Genomic DNA, 27,599 nt, shown 5'->3' with positions numbered 1-27,599 from the left:
CACTTGCCAATGTATCATAAGGGTTTCTTTGTATTATTGACTATTCCTCAAAAATAGGATTCTCTAATCATTGTGTAGATTTCCAGCCTAGGGAGAGACCGTTTACTTACTCACCTTCCACTCAGCTTCCATTGATATTTAGGTCATTTCTGCTTTTATTGTTTTTTGGGGGGTTTTTTTTAAGCAAAGTAAATGATTCACAGCATTTTTTGCTCACGAACGTGCACTTAACGTCTCCGATCATTTTGTAAAATGGATTTCTCTGAGTTGAGTATCTGCGAGAGTGGGTGTGTAGCTGGTTAGAGATTGTAGCACCAGTGTTACCTGTAGCAGCAGGTGGGAGACAAGCCTCCCCCCCACCCCGGCCAGCGTGGGGAGACGCTCTCTATGGAGTCCCCTAATACTGCCAGTAGATTTGCTTCTTCTAGAATGTACACCAGGAGCCTCCCAATTCTCTCTCCCCTTTTAAAAAATGCTGCTTCCGTTCTTCTCTTCAGATTTAAAATTACCTAAGCATATTTATTTTAAAATATGAAAGTAACATGTACCCATGATACAGAAAGTCCAATCCCCCGAACTGTTTATCATTTTGTGTTTTTTTTTTCCCCCCCAGAAAAGCCTGGCTGTGTGCTAGAAGGTTAATGCCAATAAGACTTGACCTATTTAACTGTCCCAACGCCCTGTCTTTTCACTCAGTGACAGACCTTGGAGATCCTGGACAGACTTGTTTCCTGCAGACAGACTTGTTTCCCGGTGCCTTGCTGATGCGTGGGAACATGACTTCCAGATTTCTTCTCTTGGCCATTGGTGCTGAGAACATCCTTAAATAAAAAATTTTTTTTTTATACATCTTAGTGAACTTTACAAGGATAGCCTGGGGTAACTTCTTTGTAGTGAAATCGCTGCGTTAAATGGGGCATGTATTTTAATTTGTGATCGCTGTTGCCAAATTGTTCTCTCCATGTTTTCCGCACTCACTCTTGGGACAGCTTCCCCAGCACGACCTCAGCACAGTTTAAGCATTGTTCATTGCTTCACGCTGCGTCTCCCTTCCTGATCTGTTTCAGGTCTGCAGAGGGCCTTTCCTACCCCGTTTCCCAGCTTTTTGTTTTAAGGATGCCTAGAAATATTTTGAAAATATAGTTTCCACCATTTCTGCTTGAATTTGATGAAGATAAAATTCTCGCTTATGTTTGGTCCATGCTTATTGAAACTGATTGTAATAACTTTTTTACTTCCCTTGGGTTTTCTTGATATACAGTGGTATCACTTTTAAATAGTGATAATTTTTGTTTCTTTTTTTACATCCTTTATTAAATGATAGTGATGAATGGCATTCTTTTTTTTCATTCTGGCTTTAATTAGTTAAAACAAATAGAGTTTTCTTATTAATTGTGATGCTTTTGGTAAGAACTAGTAATAGGTGCCTAATCATCTCAAGAAAGTAGCCCCGTGAGTGAGTGTTCGCACTTTCTAGAATGAGAAGTAGATACTGAATTTTAGCAAATAGTGTTCAGTATCTATTGAGATGATCCTTCTGGTGGCTTTTGTTCTCTGACTCTTACAGGGTAAATGGTATTACAGGCTCCTCCAAGGTTTCTTTGACGTCTAGTAGCTTCTTACTTGCTTTCTGTCCCCACTGAATCAGGATGCCCCAGGTATAACCACTGCAAGGGGCAGCGGTTGGCTCCCCTCTCTGTCACCACAGTGATGTGTGTGCCACTCTTTTGTCACTGGCTTTTTTTTTTTTTAAATTAATTTATTATTTATTTTTGGCTGCATTGGGTCTTTGTTGCGGTGCACGGGCTTCTCATTGCGGTGGCTTCTCTTTTTGTGGAGCACGGGCTCTAGGCGCGCAGGCTTCAGTAGCTGTGGCACGTGGGCTCAGTAGTTGTGGCACACGGGCTTAGTTGCTCCGTGGCATGTGGGATCTTCCCGGACCAGGGATCGAACCCATGCCCCCTGCGTTGGCAGGCGAGTTCTTAACCACTGCGCCACCAGGGAAGCCCCCTTGTCGCTGGCTTTTAGTTGTCGCAAGACGAGACTCTGACCCCTGAGGTGACAGGCTGACCTGAGGTGGGTCTATGTCCATCAGCCCCAGACAAACCAGACCAGAGCACAGTCGCCATTGACCACTTACCTTCTGAGCTGAAGGTCACTTACCGTGGTCGAGACCCAGGCCAGGTCTGCCCACCTGGGAACAGCCTGCACTGGCATCCGGAAAGCTGCTGGACAGAGCAGAGACTCTTGCTGGGCTGGATCTGGGCATGGTGTTCTCGTTGCTTAGGCCTCAGGAAAGACTTCATGCCTCAGGACGGTTTCCAGGGCCTCGTAGGATTTCTCATCTGAGATCACGCGACTGAGCCATCCCTCGTGGCCCCACTCGAGAGCTCTGTGCCTTGAGCTGCTCCCTCCCCTCCTGGCCAGTTTTGGCTCAGCCCTTATGCTGACCCTTGTCTGGCAAAACCCCAGTGGGTTCCAGTAAGAGGTTCTGCTCCTCCTCGCTCCCCGACAGCCCATGTCCTTGAAGTGGATTAAACCCCGAGCTGTCACCCATGACAATCCAGCCAAGACACCATTATTTACCATTGTCCCCAGGGGAGCAAGGGGGCGGCATCGTGTAGATCCTAACACGTTCATGGTTGAAGGTAAGGTGGCAACCTTACAGCCCGCTTCACAGTTTAGATGAAATGGACAAATTCCTGGTAAAACTCAAAAGAGCAAAAAGACCCAGGCAAAAGTGGAAATGTGAATACTCCTTTGTCTGTTAGGAACTCAAGTCTTACTAAAGTGCTTCCCAGGAGGAAACTCCCAGCCCGTATGGCTCTGACGGTGGGTTCCCCTGGTCATTGAAAGAGCTATAGTGCCCCCTCATATACGGACTCTTGCAGAGAAGAGGAAGGAGAGAACTTCACAGCTGCTTCAAGGAGGCGGTGGATACCCCCTGATGAAGACGCCCCTTGGGAGGAGTGAACCTGGCGCCTGCCCGTGCTCCGGGAGGGGTTCAAACAAGGAATTCTTTGTGGAAAAGGGTGGAGAAAAGGCGCCAGTTCTTAGGCTGATGATCATTTCTAGAAAGTCATCTGTGAAGTGCTAGCATCAAGCCCCTGGGGTGTCCCTGTCCCTTCAGTGGGTGAGGGTGGATGGCAGGGCCGCTCATTGGGCCCTGTGGGGAGCGGGATATGTGAGGGGACTGGGTAAGACCTGGGGCAGAGCAGCCGCCTGCTGCCTGCTCCCCAGAGGGGCTGATGCTGGGCAGAGACCGTTTTTCAGACCATGGCCTTCCTGGGGTGTCAGGTGTGAAAGGAGACCTGAGACACAGCTCTGTGCTTTGCAGGGTTGGGGACACTTTTACTGATCCCAGCTGCTCATCTGCTTCAGGAAGTTGGGTGCCCAAGCTCAGCCCCAGGAAGTGCATGCCTGCCCAGTCTACCCCAGGCCAGGGTTTCAGCTCCATGCTGTGGGAATGCCCCATCTTCCCTGTCCCCCAGTTCACCACCCCATCTTCTTGTAACTACCACCCCCCATGGCAGGTAGAGGGCAGATTGGGATTGGAGGATCAGACTGGTCATAGCATCCAGGAATGCCGCTTCAGAGATGTGTGTTCTCGGGGGTAGTGCTAATCAGGAGTGAGTTTCATGGCATATGAAGAAAACCCCAATCATGTTTTCTTGAACAAAGTAGAGGTTAGTTTTCTCATGGATAAAGTAAATCCAGAGAGCAGGCAATTCAAGGCTAATATGGTGGCTTCACAAGCATCTTGACCAGACCCTTTCTCTTTCATTATTCTGGCTTGCCTGCTCTGCCACCTCATGGCCCAAGATAAAGGCTGGGGCTCCAGTCATTGCATCTGCATTCCAGCCAGCAGAAAGAAGGCAGAGCTGGCAAAAGGCATATCTCTCTCCTCTTGAGGATGCTCCCTAGCAACACTTCTGCGTATAGCTCATTGGCCAGAACTCAGCCACACAGCTGCACCAAGCTGACAGGGGAAGGGGATAAAGGCAGTGCATTGGCTGCGACCAATGCCTTTATAGAACACGGGTTCTGTGACCAAGGGGGTATGAATGTCGGGGAGACTGCCAGCAGTCTCTGCCACGCACTTGCATCTGAGACCCTGGCATCGGTGGGTCCATGGAAATGTCCTGGTGTGGATTGAGACCCAGTGGCTTTCTTACTGGTAGGTATAATTAAACTCTTAAGTCGGCTTTCGTAGATGAGACCTACCTGGTTTATTAAAAACAGGAAAGTAGTAAAGCAGCGCGTCTCAATCTCAGATCCGAATCAGGGACCCTGGAGGGCCTGCGGCAGCAGAGCGCACACCCAACTAGTTCCCAGTGTCCGGAGACCACCCTGGAGACCCGTGGCTGTGAAGGACTCCAGCTCAGAGGAATGGTGCCCAGAGAGGAGAGGGGTCTGGAACACCCCGACCTCAGGGGTGCGAGGTGCGCCTGAGACAGAAGAGTGTCAGGGGAAGAGAGGCAAAAAGTGCAGCTTCCGCGCGCACTGCCTGATCTGCCGGGCTCCAAGCCCCGCTTCTCCACGTCCCCACGCTCAGCCCTACCAGCAGTGAGAGCGGCGTTCACCTCTCCGGCCGGGTGGGGCTGATGTCTGCTGAGATTCTCCCAGGAGGCCCCTCGGCAGCCCCGCCCCATTTCCCATGAGGCGCCTGCAGTTCCTGGAGCGTCTGATTCGCCGGGGCCTCCGTGCTGCGCTGGGGCTCTGGAAGCTCGAGAGTCTGCTTCCTGCAGCCTTTCCCGCTGACTCTGACTCCGTGGCAGTAGTGGGGGAGCCCCCTGTGGCCACCACTAAGGACAGTGAGGGCCAGCTTGAGGACTTGCTCTGGGCCAGGAGTCCTTCCTTGGAGTATGAACATTCTGGCTCCTCGTGAGAGCTAATGAGGTGGCCACTGTTGCTCCCATTTTACAGACCAGGGAACTGGAGCACAGAGAGGTTAAGCGGTTCACTCAAGGTTGCACAGCCCCTGGTTCCTGAGTCCCTGCGCTTAAACCACTATGCTTCCCTTTGGTGGGTCAAGAAAGAGGCTCAGAGACCCAATTTCCACGTTAAAACAAGCAACGTTTTCCCTTAACTTGATTTTGATTTGTTTTTTAAGGTAATTTACGATTGTTGTGGGAAAGAAGAGGAAAGCATGACAAGAGGGAAAAATGTGTAATTCCACTGCCCAGAGGTGGCCCTTCTGTCCCATTGATGGAGCCGCAGTTTAATAATCAGAAAAGTCTTCCAGGGAGGGAACTGAGCGCAGGTGGTCTCTGCATGCAGGTGCCCTGTAGGACCTGGTGAGGGAGCACATCTCTGGGTCCCAATGTCCGGCTGCCCTGAGGGCTGAGGACGACCTCGACCCCCAGAAGCCAGTCCTGCCCACACAGAATAAGCACAAAACCCTGAAACCCGGTGACTGTGACATTACCTGCCTGCGTGCGCCTCCAGCTAACAGCCTCCTGGCCCCTCACAACAGGAGAGCTGGCTCTCAGGCTCGCAGACACAACATCAGCTGGGTTTTTTTTCCTAATGTTCACAAACGTGTCAGGTCCCAGAGGGAGAAAGAATTCACAGGAGCACAGGAGACTTGCACATTAACTCGAGGTGGACCTCACCGTTCCTTCTCGCTCCTGCTTGCAGCCCTTCCTGCTCTTGGTTTCAGGCCCCGGGGAGACAGGAGTACCTGCTGGATTGGAAATGTGACCCTCTGATTGGAAAATACACGTTCACAGGCTGGTATCTGCTTAGGGAAAAGTTTGGAGGGATGTACTGCAAAAGGTCAATGATTTATTTCCAAGCGGAGACTGTGAGTGACTTGGGTTTTGTTTATTTACTTAATATTTTTACGGCTTTCTGGAGGTAGAATTGACACACTACCCATCGCAAACGTATAAGCTGTGGAATCAAGCAGCCTGTACAGGGAGATTCTGGTCCTCCTCGCCCAGTTGCATTGTATGTAACTACATTATGATACCCAAGCTAGGAAATGGGCTTCGGAGCACCACCGTGTGTGTGTGTGTGTGTGTGTGTGTGTGTGTGTGTGTGTAGTTCTGTGCCATTTCATCGCGTGGTGGATTCGTGTAACCATCTTCACACTGTGATACAGAACATTTCCATCACCACCAAGGTCTCGCCCCGCTCGTGGTCACACCTTCTCCCTCCTCACAACCATCCTTAACCCTGGATCCCACTAATCTGTTCTCCATCCCTATAACTGTCACTTGAGAATGTTGTATACACGGAATCACACAGTGTGTGACCCTTTGAACTTGGCCTTTTTTATGCTCAGCTCTATGCTTGGGTCCTTCCAGGTTGTTGCTGGGATCAATAGCTCCTTCCTTTCAATGGCTGGCTGGTATGCCGGGTTGGAATGGACCACCTTTGTTTAACCACTCACCTGTTGAAGGACATTTTGGTTGTGTCCAATTTTGACTATTACAAATAAAACTACTATAAACATTCAGGTACAGATTTTTTACGTGGACATAAATTTTCATTTTTTTTGGATCAATGCCGAGGTGTGCCATTGATGGGTCATATTTGGTTTTGCTTTTTGTTTTGTTTTTTTAAGAAACTGGCAAACTGTTTTCCAGAGTGACTGTACCATTTCACATTCCCATCGGCAACATATGCGTGATCCAGTTTCTCTGCATCCTTGCCAGCACTTGGTCCTGTCACCAATTTAAAAAATATATATATATTATTGTTCTAATAAGTGTGCGATGATATCGCCTTGTGATTTTATTTTGTATTTCCCTGATGGCTAATGATGTCAAACATCTTTTCAAGTGCTTATTTTCTTTTTCTTTTTTTGTGTGTGCTATTTTGTTCTTAACAACTTTTATTACCAAAAGATGCATGTTCCCTATTAAAATTTCTAGCTGCATACTGATCTGGGAGCGTTCTCTCAATGGAAAGAGTCTTTATTCTGACTTTTATCTTTGTGACATTGTAAGAAGATTTTAATATCACTGATTTATTATTCCCCTCTGCTGGCCAGTGAGGTTTTATGTTTTCAGCCAAACTATCTGTACAGCATTTCATCTACAAATCTTTACACATGTGCAAAGATACAACAAAGCACAGGGGAGAATTGTGACAGTGAATTTCCAAATGGTCCTCACAAAGCTACTTTCATGTCCCCCCAAATTTGAGGGGAGTAAGAAAAACTAAAATACAAAGTATTAGTTATGAAATTAAAGAGATACTTCGTACTGTAAAATAGATACAGGCTAGCTCTGCAAGGGAATGACCTTTAATCCACTTTTTAAAAGAAATAAAAATATAAGTGTTTGTGTATTTCAAGATTTAATCCCTCATATAAAATGCTATGCTTTAATATCGATCGAAAAGCGAGTGCTTATGTTCTATCCGTGTGTTTTTTTGGCCACGCTGCCCAGCTTGTGGGATCTCAGTTCCCTGATGAAAGCCCAGAATCCTAACCACTAGGCCTCCAGGGAACTCTTTGTATGTTCTCTTCTTTGGTGAAATGCCCCTTGTGTCTATTGTCTGCTTTCTAACTGGATTTTGTATTTTCATGTTTTGTAATATGATCCATTCTGAGTTAATTCTTTTTATAAAGTGTGAGGTTTGAGTCAAGTTCATTTTTTTTGCTAATGGGTCTCCAATGGCTCCAGCACTATTTGTTGAAAAGCTTTGCTTCTACCATTGAATTGCTTTTGCACTTTTGTCAAAAATCAGTTGACCATACTTGTGTGAAGCTATTTCTGGCTCTCTCTTCTGTTCCATTGATCTATGTGTCTGTCCTTCTGCTAAAACCATATTGTCTTGATTGATATAGTTATATAGTGAGTCTTAAAATCAGTAGAGCAATTCCTCTCACTTCATTCTTTTTAAGAAAAATGAGCTATTCTAATCCCTTTGCTATTCCATTTAATATTTAGAATAAGCTTGTCTATCTACAAAAAAAAAAAGAAAATCCTGCTAGGATTTGACAGGAATTATGTTAAACCCATGTACTTCAGTGTGGAGAGGATTGACATTTTCACTATGTTGAGTCTTCTAATCCATGAGCATGGTATGTCTGTCCATTTATTGAGATCTTCTTTGATTTCTTTCATTGGCATTGTGTAGTTTTCAGCATACAAGTTCTGTATGTGTTGTTAGATTTACACCTAGTATTTCATTTTCTCAGTGATTGTAAATGGTACAGTATTTTTGTTTTGGTCTTCACACGCTCATAGCTAATATAAAGAAATATGATTGATTTTTTATGTTTATCTTTTATCCTATGACCTTGTGGAACTCACTTATTTGTTCCAGGATTTTTTTTTCCTCCCACTGGGGTTTTCCATGTAGACAATCATGTCTGTTTCTATCATGTCTGCAAATAGGGACAGTTTCATTTCTTTCTTTCCAATCTTTTATTTGCTTTTCTTGCCTTATGGCACTGGTTGGGGGCACTGTATTGTATTCAAGGTGAGGGTGAGCCAGAAATCTCTGCCTTACTGCAGATTGTAGAGGGAAAACCTTTTACCTTTGAGTGTGATGTTAGCTGTAGGTATTCTGTAGATGTTCTTCATCAAGTTGGGGAAGTTCCCCTCCATTCCTAGTTTTCTGATCATTTTTATCATGAGCGGATATTGAATTTTGTCAAAGGATTTTTTCTGTATCAGTTGATATGACCATGAGGTTTTCCATGTGGTGGTTAAGATGGTGTTAATACGATGGATTGCATGGATGTTCAAATATTTAAACAGCCTTGCATATCTAGTAAAGGTCATGTTGTAGGCCTCTACTTATATATTGCTGAATCCTATTTGCTAATGTTTTGCTAAGGATTTTTGCGTCAATATTCGTGAGGGATGTGACCTCAAAAGTGGTTTTCCTTTTTTAAATACTGTCTTAGTCTGGTTTTGGTATCAGTATAATACTGACTTTATTATTTATTTATTTATATAAATTTATTTTATTTGTATTTATTTTTGGCTGCGTTGGGTCTTCATTGCTGCACGTGGGCTTTCTCTAGTTGCAGCAAGCTGGGACTACTCTTTGCTGCGGTGCGCGGGCTTCTCATTGCGGCAGCTTCTCTTGTTGCGGAGCATGGGCTCTAAGTGCGTGGGCTTCAGTAGTTGTGGCACGTGGGCTCAGTAGTTGTGGCTCGCGGGCTCTAGAGCGCAGGCTCAGTAGTTGTGGCGCACGGGCATGTGGGATCTTCCTGGACCAGGGCTTGAACCTGTGCCCCCGGCATTGGCAGGCGGATTCTTAACCACTGTGCCACCAGGGAAGCCCCTAATACTGACTTTATAAAGTGACTTGGGAAGTGTTGACTTCTATTTCCTGGAAGAGATTGTATAGAATTGATGTTAATTCTTATTTAAATGTTTGGTAGAATTCATGATGAAACCATCTCAGCCTGGAGATTACTTTTGCATGAATTTTAAAATTATGAATTAAATTTCTTTAGCCTTGCGTGAATTTTAAAATTATGAATTAAATTTCTTTAGCCATTATAGGGCTTTTCTAGTTATCTTTCCTGTTGGGTGAGTTGTGGTAGTTTGTATGTTTCAAGGAGTAGGTAATTGATCTAAGTTGTCAAATTTATATGTGAACTGTTGTTCATAGTATTTCCTTATATCCTCTTGATGTCTCCAGGGTCTGTAGTAAAATTATATTTCTTTCCTGAATTTGTTGGTGTCTTTCTCTCTTTTTCTGTGTCATGCTTGCTAGATATCTGTTGATTTTATTGACATTTTCAAAGAACCAGTTTCATTGCTCTGTGCTGGGCACTGTCCACTGCACAGGAGCGGGGTCCCTTAACCCTCCACATGGTGCCACTGCACAGGTGCCATGTAACTCCACTTACAGACACGGGAACCCCAACACCAAGGATGAGATGACTCACCTGGGATCTCGCTGCCAGCAGGTGGCTGAGGCAGGATTGCATCTCAGATCCCCAAACCCGGCCCCCCAGACTCTGCAGTGGGCGAGGACCCAGGAGGAGGGAGCGTAAGAGCTCTTTTCTTTAATAAGTGGAGAATTTGACACTATCCCTTCCTTTCTTTCTGTGACGGGCAGCGGAGGGCATTGAGAACAGCCTCGGAAAAACTCAGAAACCGCTCGTCTTTCTCTACAAATGCTGTCTATACCACCCCCGGGACACGCGTCAACAGGTACATTGGCCGCCTCCTGGAAGCCCGCCAGATGGAGCTGGAGATGGCGGACCTGAACTTCTTCACCCTGAAGTACAAGCAGGCTGAGCGAGAGCGAAAGGTGAGTGCGGGGGGTCTCTGGTGGGGGGGGGGGTTGGCTGGGAGTGAACGTGGGTGGCCCTTCTCGCTGTAGTTCTAGGCATCCCTGGCGCCCTTGGGAAGACCTTGGCGTCTCCAGGAAGCTGGGCGGCTGATGGTCCTTTTCTGTGTCTTCTAGTATCACCAGCTTCAGGACGAGTATTTCACCAGCGCCGTCATTCTGGCCCTCATCCTGGCCGCCTTATTCGGCCTTGTCTACCTTCTAATAATCCCGCAGTAAGTGCTGTTCCGGGTCCATCAGTCAGAGGAGAAGGTCACCAGGAGTCCTTTTCTTTTCAAGTTCAGGTTCGACTCCCACGGTCACACTCCTGCGGTGCCTTGGCCTTTGGGGACGGCCTGAGCCACACACCAGTTCTCCATTTACCGTAGGAACTAGCCGAGCACGCCTGATGGCAAACGTGTGGAACGCTCACTCGCAGTTTTTAATTTTAAATGTGCTCAATTCTCAGACACCGTGTATTTTCAGTGACTCTGTCCACACCACATGCGCCATTGACTTCATGACGGCGTCTGTGGCAGGAAACAAACAGGGCACCAAATGGGCACCCTGGTGTCTAGGTGCTTGTCATTTTCAGAAACATTAAAATGAGGAAAAGTAAGCTTTGGAAAGGAACAAAAACATAATGATTTTAATAACATTTAGTCATCATAAGTCAAAGTGAGTGGCAGTTTTTGTTTTTCAGCAAGAAAGACCCCAGAAAATCTCCACTTTTCTTCCAGACGTACCAATTTCTTAATAAACCTCCCGAGTGGAGCAATTCTCCTGTGAGTTTCCAGAAAATACATGGAAGCCGCCCCCCACCCCACCCCAGGACACTGTGGACACACAGTGGCCATCTGCATGGCCCTCTGTGGGGATACAGCTTTTTCTAGAAAACCCTTCCCAGTTGAAGCCCAGTAAGAGGGTGGTGCCCAGCAGCCAAGTCTGTGCAACCCTAGCCCTTCCTGCATAGGGAAAGCATCGCTCAGGCACTCCCAGGACTAGAGAGACCCTGGGGGGCTTAGAAGTTGGGGGGGGGACACAGGAAGGGCTCCTCCCCTGGAAGAGAGCCAGCATGGGCAAGTTCCCAGAGACAGCTGCTCCTTCCTGGGTGCCAGCGACTGGGTGAGGCAGGGGAGGAAGGGTGGGTTCCCAGGCATTTCTCGGGCACACCTCGCCCGGCCCAGCCTGCAGTGACCACGTGTCTTCTGTCCTAGGAGCGTGGCCGTCCTGCTCCTGCTGGTGTTCTGCATCTGCTTCCTGGTGGCCTGTGTCCTGTATCTACACATCACCCGCGTCCAGGTATACGTGTGCTTGTGTTCTCTGCCTGCTCGTTACCTAGTCCAGGTACCAGTGTGTGTGTGTGTCTTGCACCTGCACATCACCTGGGCAGGTAGGTGCACGGCTTCTGCCTGCCCTGTTGGCAGGCCAGGTGGGGCAGTGGAGGCAGTTTGTCTGCTTGCCTTCTTGGCAGGCGGAAAGAGCTGTCCGCATATTGGGAGTTCATGAAGCCCGTCATGATATGCCAGGTGCAGTTTGGAGTTCTGGGAAGGTGCCCCATGGACACAAGGGTGGGTGATTGATAGTGACTGGATAAATGAACACAAGGTGTGACGCTGTTCTCTGCGGATGGAGCGTCCTGTGGCTTGTTGTGGGCTCCTGTCCTAGCCTGGGGCGACCACACTCTCGAGGATGCTTCATTGGCTTTGGAGCCAAGGCTGAGTGCATGGCCCTGTGTCGCCCATGGCCCCTGGAAGAGAGCTCTGTCCTGGTCCCTCACGCCTTTCTCACATCCTGAACCTTCATTTTCGAATGTCCCCTGTCCCCACTAGACTGCCACTTGTCACGTCTGACAGACCCAGGGTTATTTTTGCACAGTTGTTGAAAACAGCTACTTCTTGAGAAGATCGACTCTCGTTTTATTTATTTAAATTTTTTATTATTCATCGGTAACTTGTTGAGTTAAGAAGAAGTGCTCTTTATTCAAACCACATTCCCAGCTCTTTGATTTCGTAGATGGAGTGGCGTCTGGTTTGGTAAACTGGAATTTCCCGCTTCAGATAAGATTGCTTTATTCACCTGATTTCAAGTGAAAGCATGGCAAGTGGATGCTACTTTCTTAGCCCGTCCCATTCATCCCCAGTGTTGAGAATCTGTGTACCTGGTGGACAGTTTTCCTGGAGGAGGTGGCCCTGGCTCCCCCAGCCCCTTTCTTTCCATCCATACCTCCCTCCTCGCCCTCCCCCATGGGCCTGAGCATTTTTTCTAGGTGTGTGATTTTGACCCGTTGCTTCAGTGGGTCCGCTCAGGGCGATGATCAGGAAGCAGCGGTGTGCAGCGTGCATGGTCCTGGCAGCAGGCAGCTGCAGGTCGCCCGGCCAGCGAGCGCCAGTTCAGGGGCCAGCCTCCACGCTCGCACACTCCCCTTCGCAGGCCCTGCGCCGGGCTCTGAGCTCACCACGGGGCTTGTGCAGAAGACAGGGCGCCAGGCGACAGGAGGGGCCAGACGGCAGGCAGGCTCTGGCTGGGGAGGGTGGGGACAGGCAGCGGGGGCAGGGTCATCCCGCGGAGGCCAGCACGTGCTGAGATGGGGAGACGTGAGCGGTCACGGCTGTGCACGCAGGCGGGAGGGTCCATTGCAGCTGAGAGTCCCCGAGAAGGCCTGGGAGTCAACTGGGCAGAGTGCCTTCCTCTGTGACGTAGACACGGCCACAGCCAGGGCATCCAGCCGGGTGGCAGCTCCATTGCTAGGGGCTGCCAGCGCGAGGGCCTCAGTGTCTCCGTCCGTGAAAGGAATGGGGATTGGAGCTGATATTCATGACGTGCTGGGAGCAGGGCCTGGCACACATTCTTCCCGTATTTCAGCCTCACTTTTCTATCTGCCGTCCCAGTCACCCCTTCGTGGTCCCCCGAGCGAAGGCAGAGGGTACCGCTCAGGAGGCGGGATTCCTGCCTTGGGCTTCCTCCCCTCCCTACGGCCCTGGCAGGGCTGGCCTCCGGGGAGGAACAGTGCCCTGCCCACCCCCACCCCCCGCCGGCCCGGCCCACCCTAGACCCCGCGAGCCGCCTGCAGGGGGTGGGGAAGGCAGGGAGGAGGTGGACTTCGTCGATGAATGGGCAGTGACTGGGGAGTTAGAAAACCTGTAGGCTTTCCCTCCTTGGGGAGGGAGACGGAGCCTCAGCAGAGGGCAGTGACCCTCCGGGGACAAACTCGAGGCTCTGCTGGCCCCTGAGTGCCCTGCTGTCGCCACCTGCTTCCTGCCCAGTCCTGATCCCCGTGACCCAGCCTTTTCCACCTCAGCCCCAGTGGCTCCTGCAGTGCATCTGTGTGGGATTGAGTTCATGTATTTAGCATAGGGTAAGTCATATTTTTTAAACTTCAAATTGCAACTCTCTGGGGGGCTGTGAAATTGGGGGTTTTTTGTTTGTTTTTATGTGTGGGTTTTTTTTTGTTTTTTTGTTTTTGTGAGGTGTGAACAAAAGGAATGGAATAGGAATGAATGAAAATGTCATCCTACATCAACTGTAGTCAGGGTTTCCCGGAAGTTTGTTTGTGTTGTGTGTACCTGTGCGCTGTAGTGTAAAACGCAGTTCTTACTACACTTGATCTTAGCCAAAGGCTGATGCCAGGTTTGATGCCTGGTCAGAAGCCTCTGAAGCCCCCGCCCCCCATGGGAGCTCGTGGTCTTTGGAGCCAGGCCGCGCCCTGTGCTTCTCTGGGCCCTCAACACGCATGGGCGGAGAATAAGCCCAGAGCGCAGAGGCAGGGCCGAGTGGAGAAGGCTGCGGTTGTGTAATTGTCGCCTTTGCCTAGGTCGTTTAGACTCTGCAGCCACGCGGCTCTGGCAGAGTGTCGCCCGCATTAGGACAGACTTCCACGGTGCCGGGCGGTCACCCCTCCTCTCGCCGGCCATCTGGTGCGGCTGCGGTTTCTTCCGTGTGTCGCGCCCTGGTCACAGCACGCTGCTCGGCTCCTCTTCTCTGCAGAGCACGGGGCAGGGTCTTGCTCTGCATCCCCTTGCCTCGCGGCCTTGTTACACTGTTGGGGTCCTTTGTGAAATTCAGCCCAGGCTGTGAATCCCCCTCTGGCCGTGGGGTCCCGGGCGCTCAGCCTGGCCATTGCTGCAGAGTCCCTCCGTGAGCCGATGACAGCGTGCTCTGAGGATGTGGCAACAACAGACAGCCCCCTGGGTCACCTTTGACTAATTGTGGGTCACGTTCTGGGGGAATTTTCCATTGTTTATGTCAGATCAGCTACCTTTTTTCTGTATTGTGACAAACTATTTTTCATGCTGTTTTTTGGTCTGTGGAGATATATGTGTGTGTGTGTGTGTGTGTGTGTGTGTGCCTGTATATTTGTTTTTTTGCTCAAGAACTGATAAGTTGACCCAAATTAACTGTAAAAAAGGCGGCCATCAGTCTTAGAATGAACAGACGGCCCCTCTTATCATGCCTGTGTTCCTACCCCTCTAGTTGCTCCCAGCAAACAAGCCCCAACTCCACGTGGGTCCTTGTGATTGTCATTATTAATTTCCAGAGAGGTGTTTTGACTCTTGTGTATTCAATCAAACACGTTTGTAGGATCAGGCATTTAGCATGGAGTGAAGAGGGTCTCAGTACCCCGAGGCTGGCAGTCACAACTCTTCACCATTGTGTGATCCAGGGGCGGCCTTAAACAATGTTATTTTGCAGGTAACGGAAGAGCCAGCTCAAGTGGTCTTAAATGATAAAGGGAATTTATTGTCCTATATATTCAGAAAATTCAGAGGGAGGGAGAGAGGGAGGGGAGGAGAGTGGGCCCAGGGCTGGTTTTATCCAGTGACTCCATTCAACTACCCGAGACCAGTTTCTCTCTGGGTCTTCTAACTGCCCCTGTGTGCCGGCTCAGCCCAAGGCTGCCCTTCCTTGGGTGGCCCAAAGGCATCAGCAGCCCAGCTGTACATCCACGCCCACCCTCCAGGCCTGGAGGGGGGACACACCGTGGGCAGGGCTTGCCCAGCCTTGGCCAGTGGCCCGCCACTCATCGCCTCCCGAGAGACTTTTGTCCTGTTTCCACCTCTCCCGCAGCACCAGGGGCCAGGCCCCACTCCCAGTGGTGCCCTGGGGGCTCCTAAAGCCCACCCGGCCAGAAGGCGCGTCTCCAGGGTTTGCTGAGTGAAAGAGTGAGCAGCCCGTGCTTCTTGGGGCTGGAGGCGGGAGTCCCCTGGCGCATCCACGGCCTTGCCCAGGACTCAGTGGGAGAGAAGACTGGGAGGGGAGTGACGCAGGTACTAAGACAGCGGGGCTAACACCACCGCAGAACAGGTCTTCTGTGTGAGGACCTCAGAGGAGATCCGTGTTTCAAGGAAAACACAACAGTATTGGAGCCTAGAACTGGGACACAGGTCCGTATCCACCACTGTGTGAGCTGCAGCAGCCCACTCTGTGTCCTGGGCTGTAGAATGAGTGGCGTCTGGGCTGCATTTCCTCACCGGTACAGCAGGGTCGGTAATGATCCTGACTTCATAGCGGGGAGGATAGGGGGATAACCGTGTAGATGGTCCTGGGCTCCCTGGCTGGCCGGTGTTTTCTGTAATCTCCCTGTGGTCTTTGTTTTTGTTTTTGTTTCTGATTTCAGAAGTGCGAGTCTAAGAAGAACTTCTTTTATCCATGAAATCATTTTTTGAATATTGCAAAATGTGTTTATTAAATAGACTTAAAATAAAACTTCTAATAACCTGACAAAAATTTTATAAAGCCTGTGTGAAGAAAATGATAAAACTTAGTTAAAGCATATAAGACACAAATAAACGGAAAGTCTTACCATTTCTGAGATAGAAGGATGCAATGTTATGAAAATGTCAAGGTAATCTGTTCAGTGATTTTCAGTGCCACTCAGTGTCACAGCACCTTTTTAATTTAAAGACTTCAGTTTTCGTCTTTTTTAGTTTTGGCAGCTTTTTCACCTGGGAGATTAATGATATGAAAACAGCCAAGAAATGTGTGTGGGGGATGAATAGTCGGTGAGACTCTAGCTGCGTACAGGTGGCCCTGGACCTTCTGTACTGTGATTTATTTACTGTGAACACGATCGACTTTGTAATAAGAGGCCGTTTTTTAAATAGCGTTTTGTTGTTCAGTGTTTCCCAGGGTGCCTGACGATCCAGATCCGCACCGTGCTGTGTATCTTCATCGTGGTCTTAATCTACTCCGTGGCCCAAGGCTGTGTGGTGAGTGTCTCTGCTGAGCACGGGGCTGGGCGTGGTGAGAGCCGCCAGGTGCAGGTACGTGGGGGGCCCTGCGGGGGCCGCCCTGGAGGGCCTGGCCCTGGGCCGGGGAGGGAAACAAGGGGATCAGAGATGGGCCTGGGGGTAAGCGGCGGGGGGGGGGAAGGGGACATCACCCAGCGCAGGACGTGTGATCCTCCTGGGAATGGAGACACGGCCTTCACAGTGCGCAGAGGGTGAAGCTTGGGCAGAGAAACAGGAAGGAGGTGGTGGGGGGAGGGACAGGATGCAGCTGAGTGGTTTGGGGGGATGGTAGGGGTCTCACGCCCCCAGGCCCAGGCCCTGGGGGGGACCTGCTCCCTCTTGGGCAGCGAGGAGCCTAGAAGGGCCGGGAGCAGGCAGAAGTTTCCGAGGCCCGGCTGATGGCACTCGGGGAGCGGGTCGGAGCGGGAGGCCGTAGGGGGCTGGGAGCAGAGCACGGGAGTGTCCTGAGTGGGGCCCCTCCCATGCTCCTGGGTCCTCTGTCCCCCTCCAGGTGGGCTGCCTGCCTTGGGCCTGGAGCTCCAGTCCCAACGGGTCCCTGGTGGTCCTGTCGTCTGGGCGCCGGGAGCGCCTGCTGCCCGCCCCGCCCTGCGAGTCTGCGCCCCACGCCCTGCTGTGTGGCCTCGTGGGCACCCTCCCGCTGGCTGTGTTCCTGCGGGTCTCCTCCTTGCCGAAAATGATCCTGCTCGCCGTGCTCACCACCTCCTACATCCTCGTCCTGGAGCTCGGCGGGTACACGAAGGCCGTGGGGTAGGTACGCTGTTCCCGCTAGAGCCGGTGGCCAGGCTTCGCCTGTGTCCACGCGAGGGGCCCTGTGTTCCGATTTGCTGAACAGAAGCTCGCCGGTGCCAGGGCTTCTACCTTCCTTCACTTGGACCCATGTTCCAGCCAGTCAGTCCTCGGGTTTCCCCAGGGATGTGGCTCTCCGCCCGGGTCAGTCCCGGGCGCCGCTGGGGGTGTCGCGTCTGAGGGGCCTCTGGGGACCGGCCTTGCGCTCTGGACACTGACGTGGGTTTCCTTCCTTTTCTTCCCCAAGGGGTGACGCCGTCTCGGGCCGCAGCTTTGAGCCGATCGTGGCCATCCTCCTGTTCTCGTGCACGCTGGCCCTGCACGCCCGGCAGGTGGACGTCAAGCTGCGGCTGGACTACCTGTGGGCCGCACAGGCAAGAGGAGCCCCTCTGCTTCCTTGGGGCGGGGTGGGGGGTCGGGGGGCCCCTTGGGAGAGGTGTCAGGCGGGGGCTCCCGGCTGGACGCCGGCGGCTCTGTGGATGGCGCCGTTGGGGCCAAGGAGCAGGAAGGCAGGCAGGCAGGCAGGCAGGCAGGCGGGGGACAGTCTGACGAGCCCTGTGTGACGGTCAGAGTTTGGCTGCTTTGCCAGCAGTGAGCAAAGGCGTGCTGGCAGAGGGGTGACGGTGCAGAGGGGCTCAGCCTCTGCTGGCTGGACGTGACAGCAGGTCTCATCAGGGTCGTGGAAAATTCCTGAAGATGCTGAATCTCGAGTAGCCCGCTCCAGATTTAGGTCTGTGGTTGGGGGCCAGGACCTGATGTTTTTACAGTGCATGCTGGGGACCTCTGAAACAAGAGGGAGAGAGACGGAGGAGTAGCAGACCTGTGAGCTGTCCTGGGCCCTGAGCCCCGGTGTCAGGCGATGACCCCCGGAGTTCAGCCGGCTCGCCTGCCTGGGAGCCAGAGCACAGGCGCACCGGGCATGCCCAGGGCCACTTCTGGGCCCAGCCCAGGTCACGCGTGGTGTGGTGTGTCTCCGAGCCCCCTCATCACCTGTTCCTTGTCCCCTTGTCACCTGCTCTTTCCCCCCCGGCTCTGGGAACCAAGGCCTTCCAGCTTTCTGGTCCAGAGGTCAGACTCCATCTGTGTAACTTGCACACTTCTTGGCTCTGGACAGATTGCTTCCCCTTGGTTTCCTCGTCTGAAAATGGGGAGGCGGGTGTGCAGTAGAGCAGAGGCTGCGGGAGAGACTTCTCATTCTGACACATGAAGAAGCAGCCCTTGGCTGTCTGAGGGAGTTCCCTCTGTTCAGTCCTCACAGCAGCCCTGCCCGGGAGGTGGGATTACAGGTGGGGCTCAAACCTGGATGTGACGTGCCCAGGGCCAGGGCTGGAATGACTGGGGGTCCCAGCAGGTCTGCGGTGGGTGGGAGCGTCCGCATACCAGGGACCCTGTGTGCAGCCAGGGTCCCAGGCCAGAGCCACGTGGCTCTGAGCCAGGTGTCTGGGTGCACCCCGCCGTCACCCCACGCTCTCCCCGCAGCAGGACAGGCTCAGACACGCCTGCTGGGGGGGCCCAGGCTCCTCTTTTTCTGCCTGCCCACATCCTTGCTTCAGGAAGACGGATGACGCCTGTCCGTGTCCTGCGGTGGAATAGGCAGGAGGTCAGTGGCTGAGGCCCTCCCTGGTCAGCTGTGTCGGGTGGGCAGGAGGTGGGCCTAGAGTTAGGTGGTCCTCCTCGGGAACCCCACAACTCCACTTGGGGTCCCCGGTCCGCAGTAGAATGGGGTGAGGACCCTAATCCCGTGTGGGAGTGTATTGGTTGGCTTCTGCAGAGGGGAGGTTTATTCCAGGGATTGGCCTGCGAGGTTACGGAGGCTGAGAAGTCCCGCCATCTGCCACCTGCCATGACAGAACAGGAGTGCCGGGGTGGATGTAGTCCAGTCCGAGTCCCAGGGTCAGAAACCAGGAGCACCGATGTCCGAGGGAGGGGGAAGGTGGACGCCCCAGCTCAGGCTGAGGGCGGAGTGCCCCTCCTCTGCCGTTTTCTTCTCTTCAGGCCCCAGGGGACTGGGTGGTGCCCACCCACACTGGAGCGGGCGACCTCTTCCCGCAGTCCAGCTACTCAGAGCTAGTCTCTCCTTCAGACTCACTCGGAAGTGATGCTCACCAGCCATCCGGGCGCCCTGTGCCCAGTCAAGCTGGCACGTACAGTTAGCCATTGCAGTGAGGAGTGATGACAGTTCCCTTCCCAGCGGGCTCGGCGCACAGAGGTGCACACACCGTGCTACGTCTGACAGGCTCTAGACCCCACTGGGCTCTCTCCGGAGCCACTGCTGGGTGTTCTCACTGTGGGAAGGAGGGTCAGGGAGGGGGGATGGGTGGGCTGGCTGTGATGGGGGCGGAAGGCAGTGGCCACTCCAGTGGAAACTACTGTTCACCCTCTAGTTTAATTAACCTGGAAAAGACAGGTGCTACTTAAGCAGGTTGCTGTCTGCACATCAGGGCAGGTTGTATTCTAGATCATGAGGAATTATTCCATTACTCTGGGTAAACAAAAGAAAGAAAATGTGTGTGTGTGTGTGTGTGTGTGTGTGTGTATCTGTGCACACACGGATATGCTGGGTGAAAAGCGTGGCTTATTTATTCCTTTTTATACAGCAACTTTACTGAGATGTAATTCACATCCCACGTGGTTCACGCACCCGTATAAAGTATACAATTCAGTGGTTTTCAGTATATTCACAGCATTGTGCAACCAACACCACAGTCAGTACATTCTTATGCCGCCCAAGGAACCCCCATAACCATTGGCGGTCGCTCCCCATTTCTAGCCAGCCCCCAGCCCTGAGCCACCACTCATCTACTTTCTATCCTTGTGGATTTGCCTGTTTCTTTATTCTTCAGCCTGTACTCTTAAGTCAGTGCCTGTTCTGGACACACTGACTCCCTGTGTGCGGCCAGTGGGAGCCCTGAGCCAGCCCTTGCTGGGACAGACCCTTGATTCACAGGGGCCTGTGGCCCAGGCCTGTCTACACTCCATACCTGGATTCTGGATTCCAGGTGGGCAGGAGGCCGCTGAGATCTGAGCCCCTCGGCTCCCTCTCCACAGGCAGGGACCCCCCCAGGTGGGCCGTCTGGAGAGCACTGGCCCCAGTTCCTGGGCAGCTTGGGCAGGGCCCCTGGTGAGGGCGTAAGTGTGGGAATCCACCTGATTCTGGCTCACCCCCGTCCTCGGGGGGCTCAGGCTGCTGCCTTCACTGGTGCCAGATCCAGGCCACAGCCCCACTGACATGTGCACACAATGCCCAGCCAGGCTTCTGGGAAGAGCCTGGGCTTCGCTGGGCCTCTTGGACACTTGAGACTCAACCATGGGAGGGTGAGGGGCTGGTGTTGAGGAAAGGGGACAAGGTGTGTGGCAGGAGGGGGACCTTCACAGAGACCCCAGGGGGAAGGGGTGGCGGGGAGGCCATTGAGGGGTCAGAGCCCCCCCTTCTCTGTGGGCAGGGCTGACCTCTGGCCCCAAAGCCAGGGTGGCAGGATCCCATCCCTGTCTCTGGAAGGTAGCCTGGCGATGGAGTGTGGTGGAGCAGGGGCAGGGGGAGGCACCCCGGGGGGGGGGACCCCACAGTCACAGGGGCCACCAGGGGGCAACTTGGAAGTGGCCCTGTAGAGCCCAGGCATGGTTGGCCATCAGGCGAGGGGGTTGCGGTAGAGGTGGGTGTGGTCTCAGGCACCTATCACTCAGTCTGGGCAGAGGGCAGAGGGCACGCTCCAGACCAATGAGGTCAAGAGAGCTAATGGCACTTGGACCATCTGAAAGGGGGGGCAGGGATAGGACAACCCCAGGCTGGTGCAGTGCCCAGGGCACCACAGTGGAGGGTCCCCATCCCAGACCACAGTGGAAGGGGTGCTCAGAACCTGGGACAGTTTGGGCCACCAGACAGGATTCACGACCTTCAGCCAAGGGACACAGCCAGCCCACAGTGACCATGCTGGGAGGGACCCAGCCACGCTCTCCTCCCTCCCTCCCAGCCCCTGCTGATGTTCCCACCGGCCGAGCCCAACCAGAAGCCAGCGGCAGGGGGGCCTGTAGGTAGAGCCCTCTGGGTGGGTCCCGGGTCAGCACAGATGCCAGGGGAAGAGGCCAGCGCACACCATTCCTGGAAAGGGGATCTGGCTGCTGCAGTTTGCCAAAGCCGTGCCAGGTAAGGGAGGACAGCCTCTTAGTGGTGGGCTGTGCCGCTGAACTTGGTCTTGTCCGGCTCTGGCTGGGTATCCAGGGTGACCAGGCTGGCTGGTCCCCGAGATGTGTCTGCTCGCCGTCAGCTGGGCCCTGTGGTTTAAGATCTTTCAGTTATGAGTAGCTACTCAGAGCTAGAGAACGGGCTTAGGATGAGCCAGGAAGAGCTGGACCGGCTTGGGGGTGTGGGAGATGGGGTTTCCCACTCGTTGGCTGGGTGCCCGTTCTGGACCTCACGCTCAGAGAGTGGGATTGAGGCCCTGGCTATTGGCTCCCCCAGCCGGGGACCCCTTCCCCCAGGCAGGCAGGCAGTTTCTCTCGTCTGGATTGGCAAGAGCTGTTCTTGGCATTGGTGTCCCCTTAAATGTTACTAAGTCCAGCGGTTGACCCTGTCCTGGGGTCCTCTGCCAGCAATACCCCTTGCACACCCGGCCCCACTGTGAAGAGCGCTTTCCAGGAAGTTTGGTGCAGGAGAGAACCTCTGTGTCATGGGGGAAGGGTTGCCTACATGGGACACACTGACATATTTTTCTAAGGATGTGTAACAAATACCTCGCTTTCCTGTAAACGCAGCAAAACAAGGAAATTTCTAGACTTTGCCCATTTGCCCTCTGGATATTTAAGCATGTCATGCAGAGGCACATCAGAGTGCCTCAAACTGTTGCGAAATTGCCAGACCAAAGACTCAGTGGGTTAATTATTTATTGAGACCCAGCTGGTTCTGTAAACCTAAATAAACAGATGGGCTTTTCCTTCCTGATGACTTCCTCAGCCACTTAAGCTGTACCTATCGGAATGCCTTTGCTCCAGTGAATTTTTTCTTTGAACTCAGTAGATAATCATGATAACACATAATTTTAATTATGATAAAAATTTCTCTCTCTACAATGAACGCCGATTCTGAGGGTAATTCCCACTTGTGCAGCTGCCATTCTCAGCACTCGGTGGCGGGGGGGAGCTCAGACATGGAGTTCCCAGTGGTTGGGCTGAGCTGAGGCCCGCTGCACCTCCTTCTCCAGTCACTTCCCAGGCCTCCTTTCTCCACACGTGTGACAGGCCCACGGCCTGACCTAGCCCCCAAGTTGGTGACATTAGCCCATAAAGATAATACCTGATAGAGTCTTGGAGATTTTGGAGGAGTTAGCCAGGGAGAGGTTCTGTCGCTGTTGGATGGTGTTTTATGTATGTCAGTTAAGTCAGGTTCTGATTTTCTCTGTAGTCATTCTATCAAGTTTTGAGAGAATGGTGTTGGAATTTCTAACTACAGCTGTGGATAGAACTTCTTGCAGTTCTATCAGTTTTTGTTTTATGTATTTTGATGATCTGTTATTAGGTGCATAAATGTTTAGGATTATGTCCTCTTGATAAATTGAAGCCTTTTTCCTCTGATCAAAAAAAAGACGTTCTTGCATACCCTTGGGCTAAAACCAAAAACTCCAAATAAATATCGATCCCTAAACAAAAGACCTTCTTTTTCCAGGTAATATGCTTGGCTCTGCAGTCTGCTTTGTCTGATATTAATATAGGTGATCCAGCTCTCTTGTTATATGTTTTTCCATCGTTTTACTTTTAACCTATTTGTATCTTTTTATTTAAAGTGGATTTCATACAAGCAACATACAATTGGATCTTGCCTTTGAATCTAATTCCTAAATCTCTGCCTTTTAATTGAGCTGTTCAGACCATTTACAATTAATGTGATTTTTGATGTGGTTGGATTTTAATCTTTAATCTTCCATGTTGCTGTTTCCTATTTGTCCCACCTGTTCTTTGTTTTCATTTTCCTCTTTTTCTATTTAGGTTAATTAAATATTTTTATTATTCCACTTGATCTCTCTCTTTTCTTATTAGCTCTAACTCTTTGTTGTATTATTTTAATGGATACTTATCATAGCTTGTCTTCAAGTGGTATTATACTACTTCACGTATAGTATAAGAACCATAACAACAGTATGTACATCGGTTTCTTCCATCCTAGGGATTTTGCCATTGACATCATCATAGATTTTACTTGTACATACATTATAAACCCCCAAATATATTATTATTTCCATCATAAACATTAAAGTCTATTTTAAAGATACGTTATAATGAGAAAGAGTATTTTTTGTTTACCCACATAGTTATGATTTCTGGTGCTTTTCATTCCTCTGTGCAGATCCAGGCTTCTGTCTGTTGTCATCTTCCTTCTGCCCGAAGGACCCACTTTAATGTTTCTTGCAAGTCTGTTGGTGATGAATTCTTTCAGTTCTTGCGTGTCTGAAAAACTCTTCATTTTGCCTTTGTGGTTGAAAGACACTTTTGCTGGCTATAGGATTCTGAGTTGCTGATCTTTTTTTCTTTTCAGTGCATTAAAGATGTTCCGCCACCTTTTGTCTGGCATTGCTTTTAACGAGAAGTCTGCTATCATCTTAATCTCTGTTCCTCTGACCCCACCTCCCCTCGTGTTTCACCCTCTTGACAGTGGGTTGGGGGCTCCTCTGGATGCCTGTGCCCCGTGTGGCCTGACCAGCCTGGTCCACCCTGAATCTCCACACTTGTCCCCTCTGCAGGGCAGCCGCTCTCTATGGAGACAAGCACCATCATTGATCACCTGCCCAGCTGATGCAGTTGTTGATGCACATGTCTCACAGAGTGCCTTTTCCTCAAGTGAGACTAAATTATCAAAGGGAGGCAACTAGGAATGATTCAGTTCTAGAGTTAGAGATGAAGTCCTTCTCACCTGGGGACTGATGACCCTCTGTCTCAGCTGCTCTGTGTGCTTTGGAAAGGTCCTTTCCCTCTCTGTGCTTCCCCAGGAGGAGGTGGTTCTCAGAGCCTGGGCGTCCCAAAGAGGGGTGTGTGTACCCCAAAAGGCAAGTGAGATAGCACAGTGGGGTTTTGGAAGAAGACATCATGATGGTTAGTTTATGTGTGAACTTGGCTGGATCACGAGGTGCCTAGTTACTTGGCCAAAGGTTTTTCTGCGTGTGTCTGGGAGGGGATCTCTAGATGAGATTAGCATTTGAATCTGGATTCAGTAGAGCAGATTCCCCCTCCTAATGTGGTGGGCCTCATCCAATCCATTGAGGGAGGCCTGAATAGAACAGAAAGGTGGAGGAGGGGAGAACTGGAGCCCCTCTCGCCTGACTGCACGATCTGGGACATTGTCTCTGCCCTCAGCACCCCTGGTTCTCAGACCTTCAGGAGTTACACCACCAGGTCTTCTGGGTCTCCAGTTTGCAGACAGCAGATGGTGGGACTTCTCAGCCTCCATAATCATGAAAGCCAACTCCTCATCGTAAATCTCTTCCTACATATCTATATCTGCCCTATTGTTTCTGTTTCTCTGGGGAACACTGTGTAACAACATCAGAAGTTCTATTTATAGTGAGCGAATCTGAAAATTAAGAAACATGCTTTCCTCGTTGAAGAATGAGCTGGCTGGGGTGATCTCACTAGGACTCAGGCAAGGGACATCATTGCCCAGGCATAGCGAGGCCGGTGCCACCCTCACTCAATTGCTCATTTTTAGCGAGCTGTCCTTAACTCCAGCCACTGGGTCTGCGTCTGCTGGTTTGGCTGGTTAGACGGAAAGCTTCGCAGCGCCTCATAGGGGTCACACCGAGGGTCACCAGGGCACAGCGGCTCACCGGTCATCTGCGGGGAGTTGTCAGGTTGTGCTGTTTTTTTGTTTTGCTCAGTTCTGTTTACCTAAAGATAGTGCTCCCAGGCTGGGTGCCCTTCTGAGATGCCATGTAGCTGTCTGTAAGGTGTCCCCTGGTAATTAACTTCTGAAAGGTAAGCTCCCATAATCTGTCCTATAGAGTCAGGGGTCAGATTTTTGCCATGTGAGAAGGAACATGCTTTTTTAATTTTTTAATTTTTAATTTTTTTGTTGCAGTATAGTTGATTTACCATGTTGTATTAGTTTCAGGTTGGTTACCTATTTTCTGTATAGTACTGTGTATATGTTAATCCCAAACTCCTAATTTATCCCCCCTCCTCTTCCCCTTTGATAACTAAGGAAACTATGCTGTAGAGAAAACATTTTGAAAATGGATGTTGGATGTGTCTCTGTCGTGTGATTTTGTTGACAGGAATAATGTATATCACCCACAGCTCTTTCTTACCAATACTTCTTGGCTGGTTGGAAAGTCTTACAAAAAGAGAATTTCTGTGGATTTTCATCTTATTTGTGAAAAATATAACAATCCAACTTCTTCTGCTTAGTTTGTAAGAAGATAGACATTTATCAGTCAAATTTCAACAAAAACCTTCACATCCGTGGTTGGATTAAAAAATAGTTGATTATTTAGAAAGAGAGCTAATCTGATAGCCCATAAATCTAAGTTAACTGTAAATAAATTGAAATAAACCGAAATTAGAAGGAAAGCTTTTCAACACACAAAGTGCTCAATCAAAATTTTTTAAAAAGTTGAAACATATTCAGTTACACTGCATTCATTAAAATACTGTTAACATCAATATTTTGGAGAGAGCAAAATTTTTCGTGCCATTGACAAACTTCTAAAAACCTGCTATTTAAAAAATATTATTTACTTTCTCTTTATCTCATCTTTCAAAAAACTTTCTTTTGTGTGTCAGTGCACACGTGTTAACAGGAAATTAGTTATACGTGTCTTAGGAGAGGTTCCCGTTTCCCTTGTGAGGCTTCTCTTCCCCACACGGCTGTGTCTGCTGATTCCCATCTCAGCCCCCGTCCACAGCCACACCCCTGTCTGCAGGGTCCATGCTTGTCTGAGCTGGATCCTGGGGCTCCTGGGTTCCTTCTCCTGTCCTCACCGGCGGCATGTCTACCCGCTTTAGGGAGCAGGATGAAACCTGTCGTGCATCAGCCTCGTTGATAACTAACGGCTCCTGTGGACCACACATCTTGTTTTCCCAGAAAACGCCCTAGAGGAGGCCTGGGACTCCTGGTTGGGCCCCCTTCCTCCTGGCAGCTGTGGCCTGAGGCCTCCTCACATCCACCTTTGGGGGTCTCACATGCTTGCTTTTAACTGGTGGAATCACCGCATGAAATCCAGCAGCGTGTAGCCGACCACTTCAACTGTCATTATAATAACAACACCAAAAATAGGTGGCACTCTTCAAGGCTTACGAGCTAGCACGCGCCCTCCTAACCCCTTGATAAGTAGGAATGGTGCCTCTATGAATGGGTGTTTCATTTTATGACGAGGTAATTGGAGCTCGGTACCCGGCCGCTTGAACCAGGGTGCGCTGCCCTCCATGGTGTGGGTTTTGGTGGCTGCCGCAGGCCATCAACACGGCATGACTGTGACATTGTCACTGCATTCAAGAATTTGTTGCCCCTGTAATGCTGATGTAACGTCCCCCCAGTTGAGCTCCTTCCCTGGCTACGACCAGGTGCCAGGTGTGGAAGCGGGGGACAGCGACCGACAGTGATCCCGGTGGCCTCCACTTCTGAGGGCTGGCACCTGACCTTAGGCTGCCCTCAGCACTTTGCCAGCATCGCCTCTTGAGCCCTCATGGTGGCCAGTGAGTGGGGCCATCACCACTGGTTGCATTAGTCTCTCATGGCCCTGGAGGTAAGAGGCCAGCCAGCTGGCACCCGTACCGCACCTGCCATCTGTTCTGCTGCGTCCCCCAGTCGGACCCGCCGGCTTCTACCCTCTGCTCCACTGGGTCTGCCCCCGGCCCCTGCAGCTTTCTGCTTGTCTCAGTGCCCAGAGACATGTGAGTCCTGCTGAAAGCCAAGAGATTCTAGAGGACATAGGAGCTTAGGGAGGGTCCACCGCTGGCGTCGGGCATTCCCAGCGAGCCCGGCAGTGCTCTGGGGGCACATCGGAGGCTGCTGGAGGCCTGGTGTGTCCTGGGAGTGGGCACGTGCCCCGCAGAGGGCTGCTTCAGGCCTCTGGTCCCCAGAAGATGGCTGGGGGTAGACCCTGGAAATTGGGGCTAAGCCCCTCATTGTCTGTCCTTTGAAAGTTCCAGCTGATCCGGGTGGTGACTAGTCCAGAATTGCGTGGATCCTCTGGGCCCCTAACGTTGATCTAGTCACTACCTGGAGGGGGCGTGGAGATGAGCCTGGTGTAGACCATTGGCATACTTGACATTTAGCTTGGATATTAGAAAGAAGCATGTGTTAAAGGTGTAATAATTCAGAACTCT

At 51.1% G+C, this 27,599-nt stretch overlaps 1 protein-coding gene across 1 annotated transcript in view; it reads left to right on the top strand.

The window, feature by feature from the left end:
* ADCY1 (adenylate cyclase 1) overlaps positions 1-27,599 on the top strand; it is a 122,607-nt gene that overhangs the window by 80,426 nt on the left and 14,582 nt on the right. Inside the window, exons 9-14 of the mRNA XM_068549936.1 lie at positions 10,039-10,233; positions 10,390-10,487; positions 11,469-11,553; positions 16,371-16,460; positions 16,993-17,249; positions 17,536-17,662. Coding sequence (XP_068406037.1) covers positions 10,039-10,233; positions 10,390-10,487; positions 11,469-11,553; positions 16,371-16,460; positions 16,993-17,249; positions 17,536-17,662 — 852 coding nt within the window. The remainder of the gene's footprint in view (positions 1-10,038; positions 10,234-10,389; positions 10,488-11,468; positions 11,554-16,370; positions 16,461-16,992; positions 17,250-17,535; positions 17,663-27,599) is intronic.

Source organism: Eschrichtius robustus, chromosome 8, assembly GCF_028021215.1.
Source record: "Eschrichtius robustus isolate mEscRob2 chromosome 8, mEscRob2.pri, whole genome shotgun sequence".
NCBI lineage: Eukaryota > Metazoa > Chordata > Mammalia > Artiodactyla > Eschrichtiidae > Eschrichtius > Eschrichtius robustus.
This window is presented reverse-complemented; position numbering and strand designations above follow the sequence as displayed.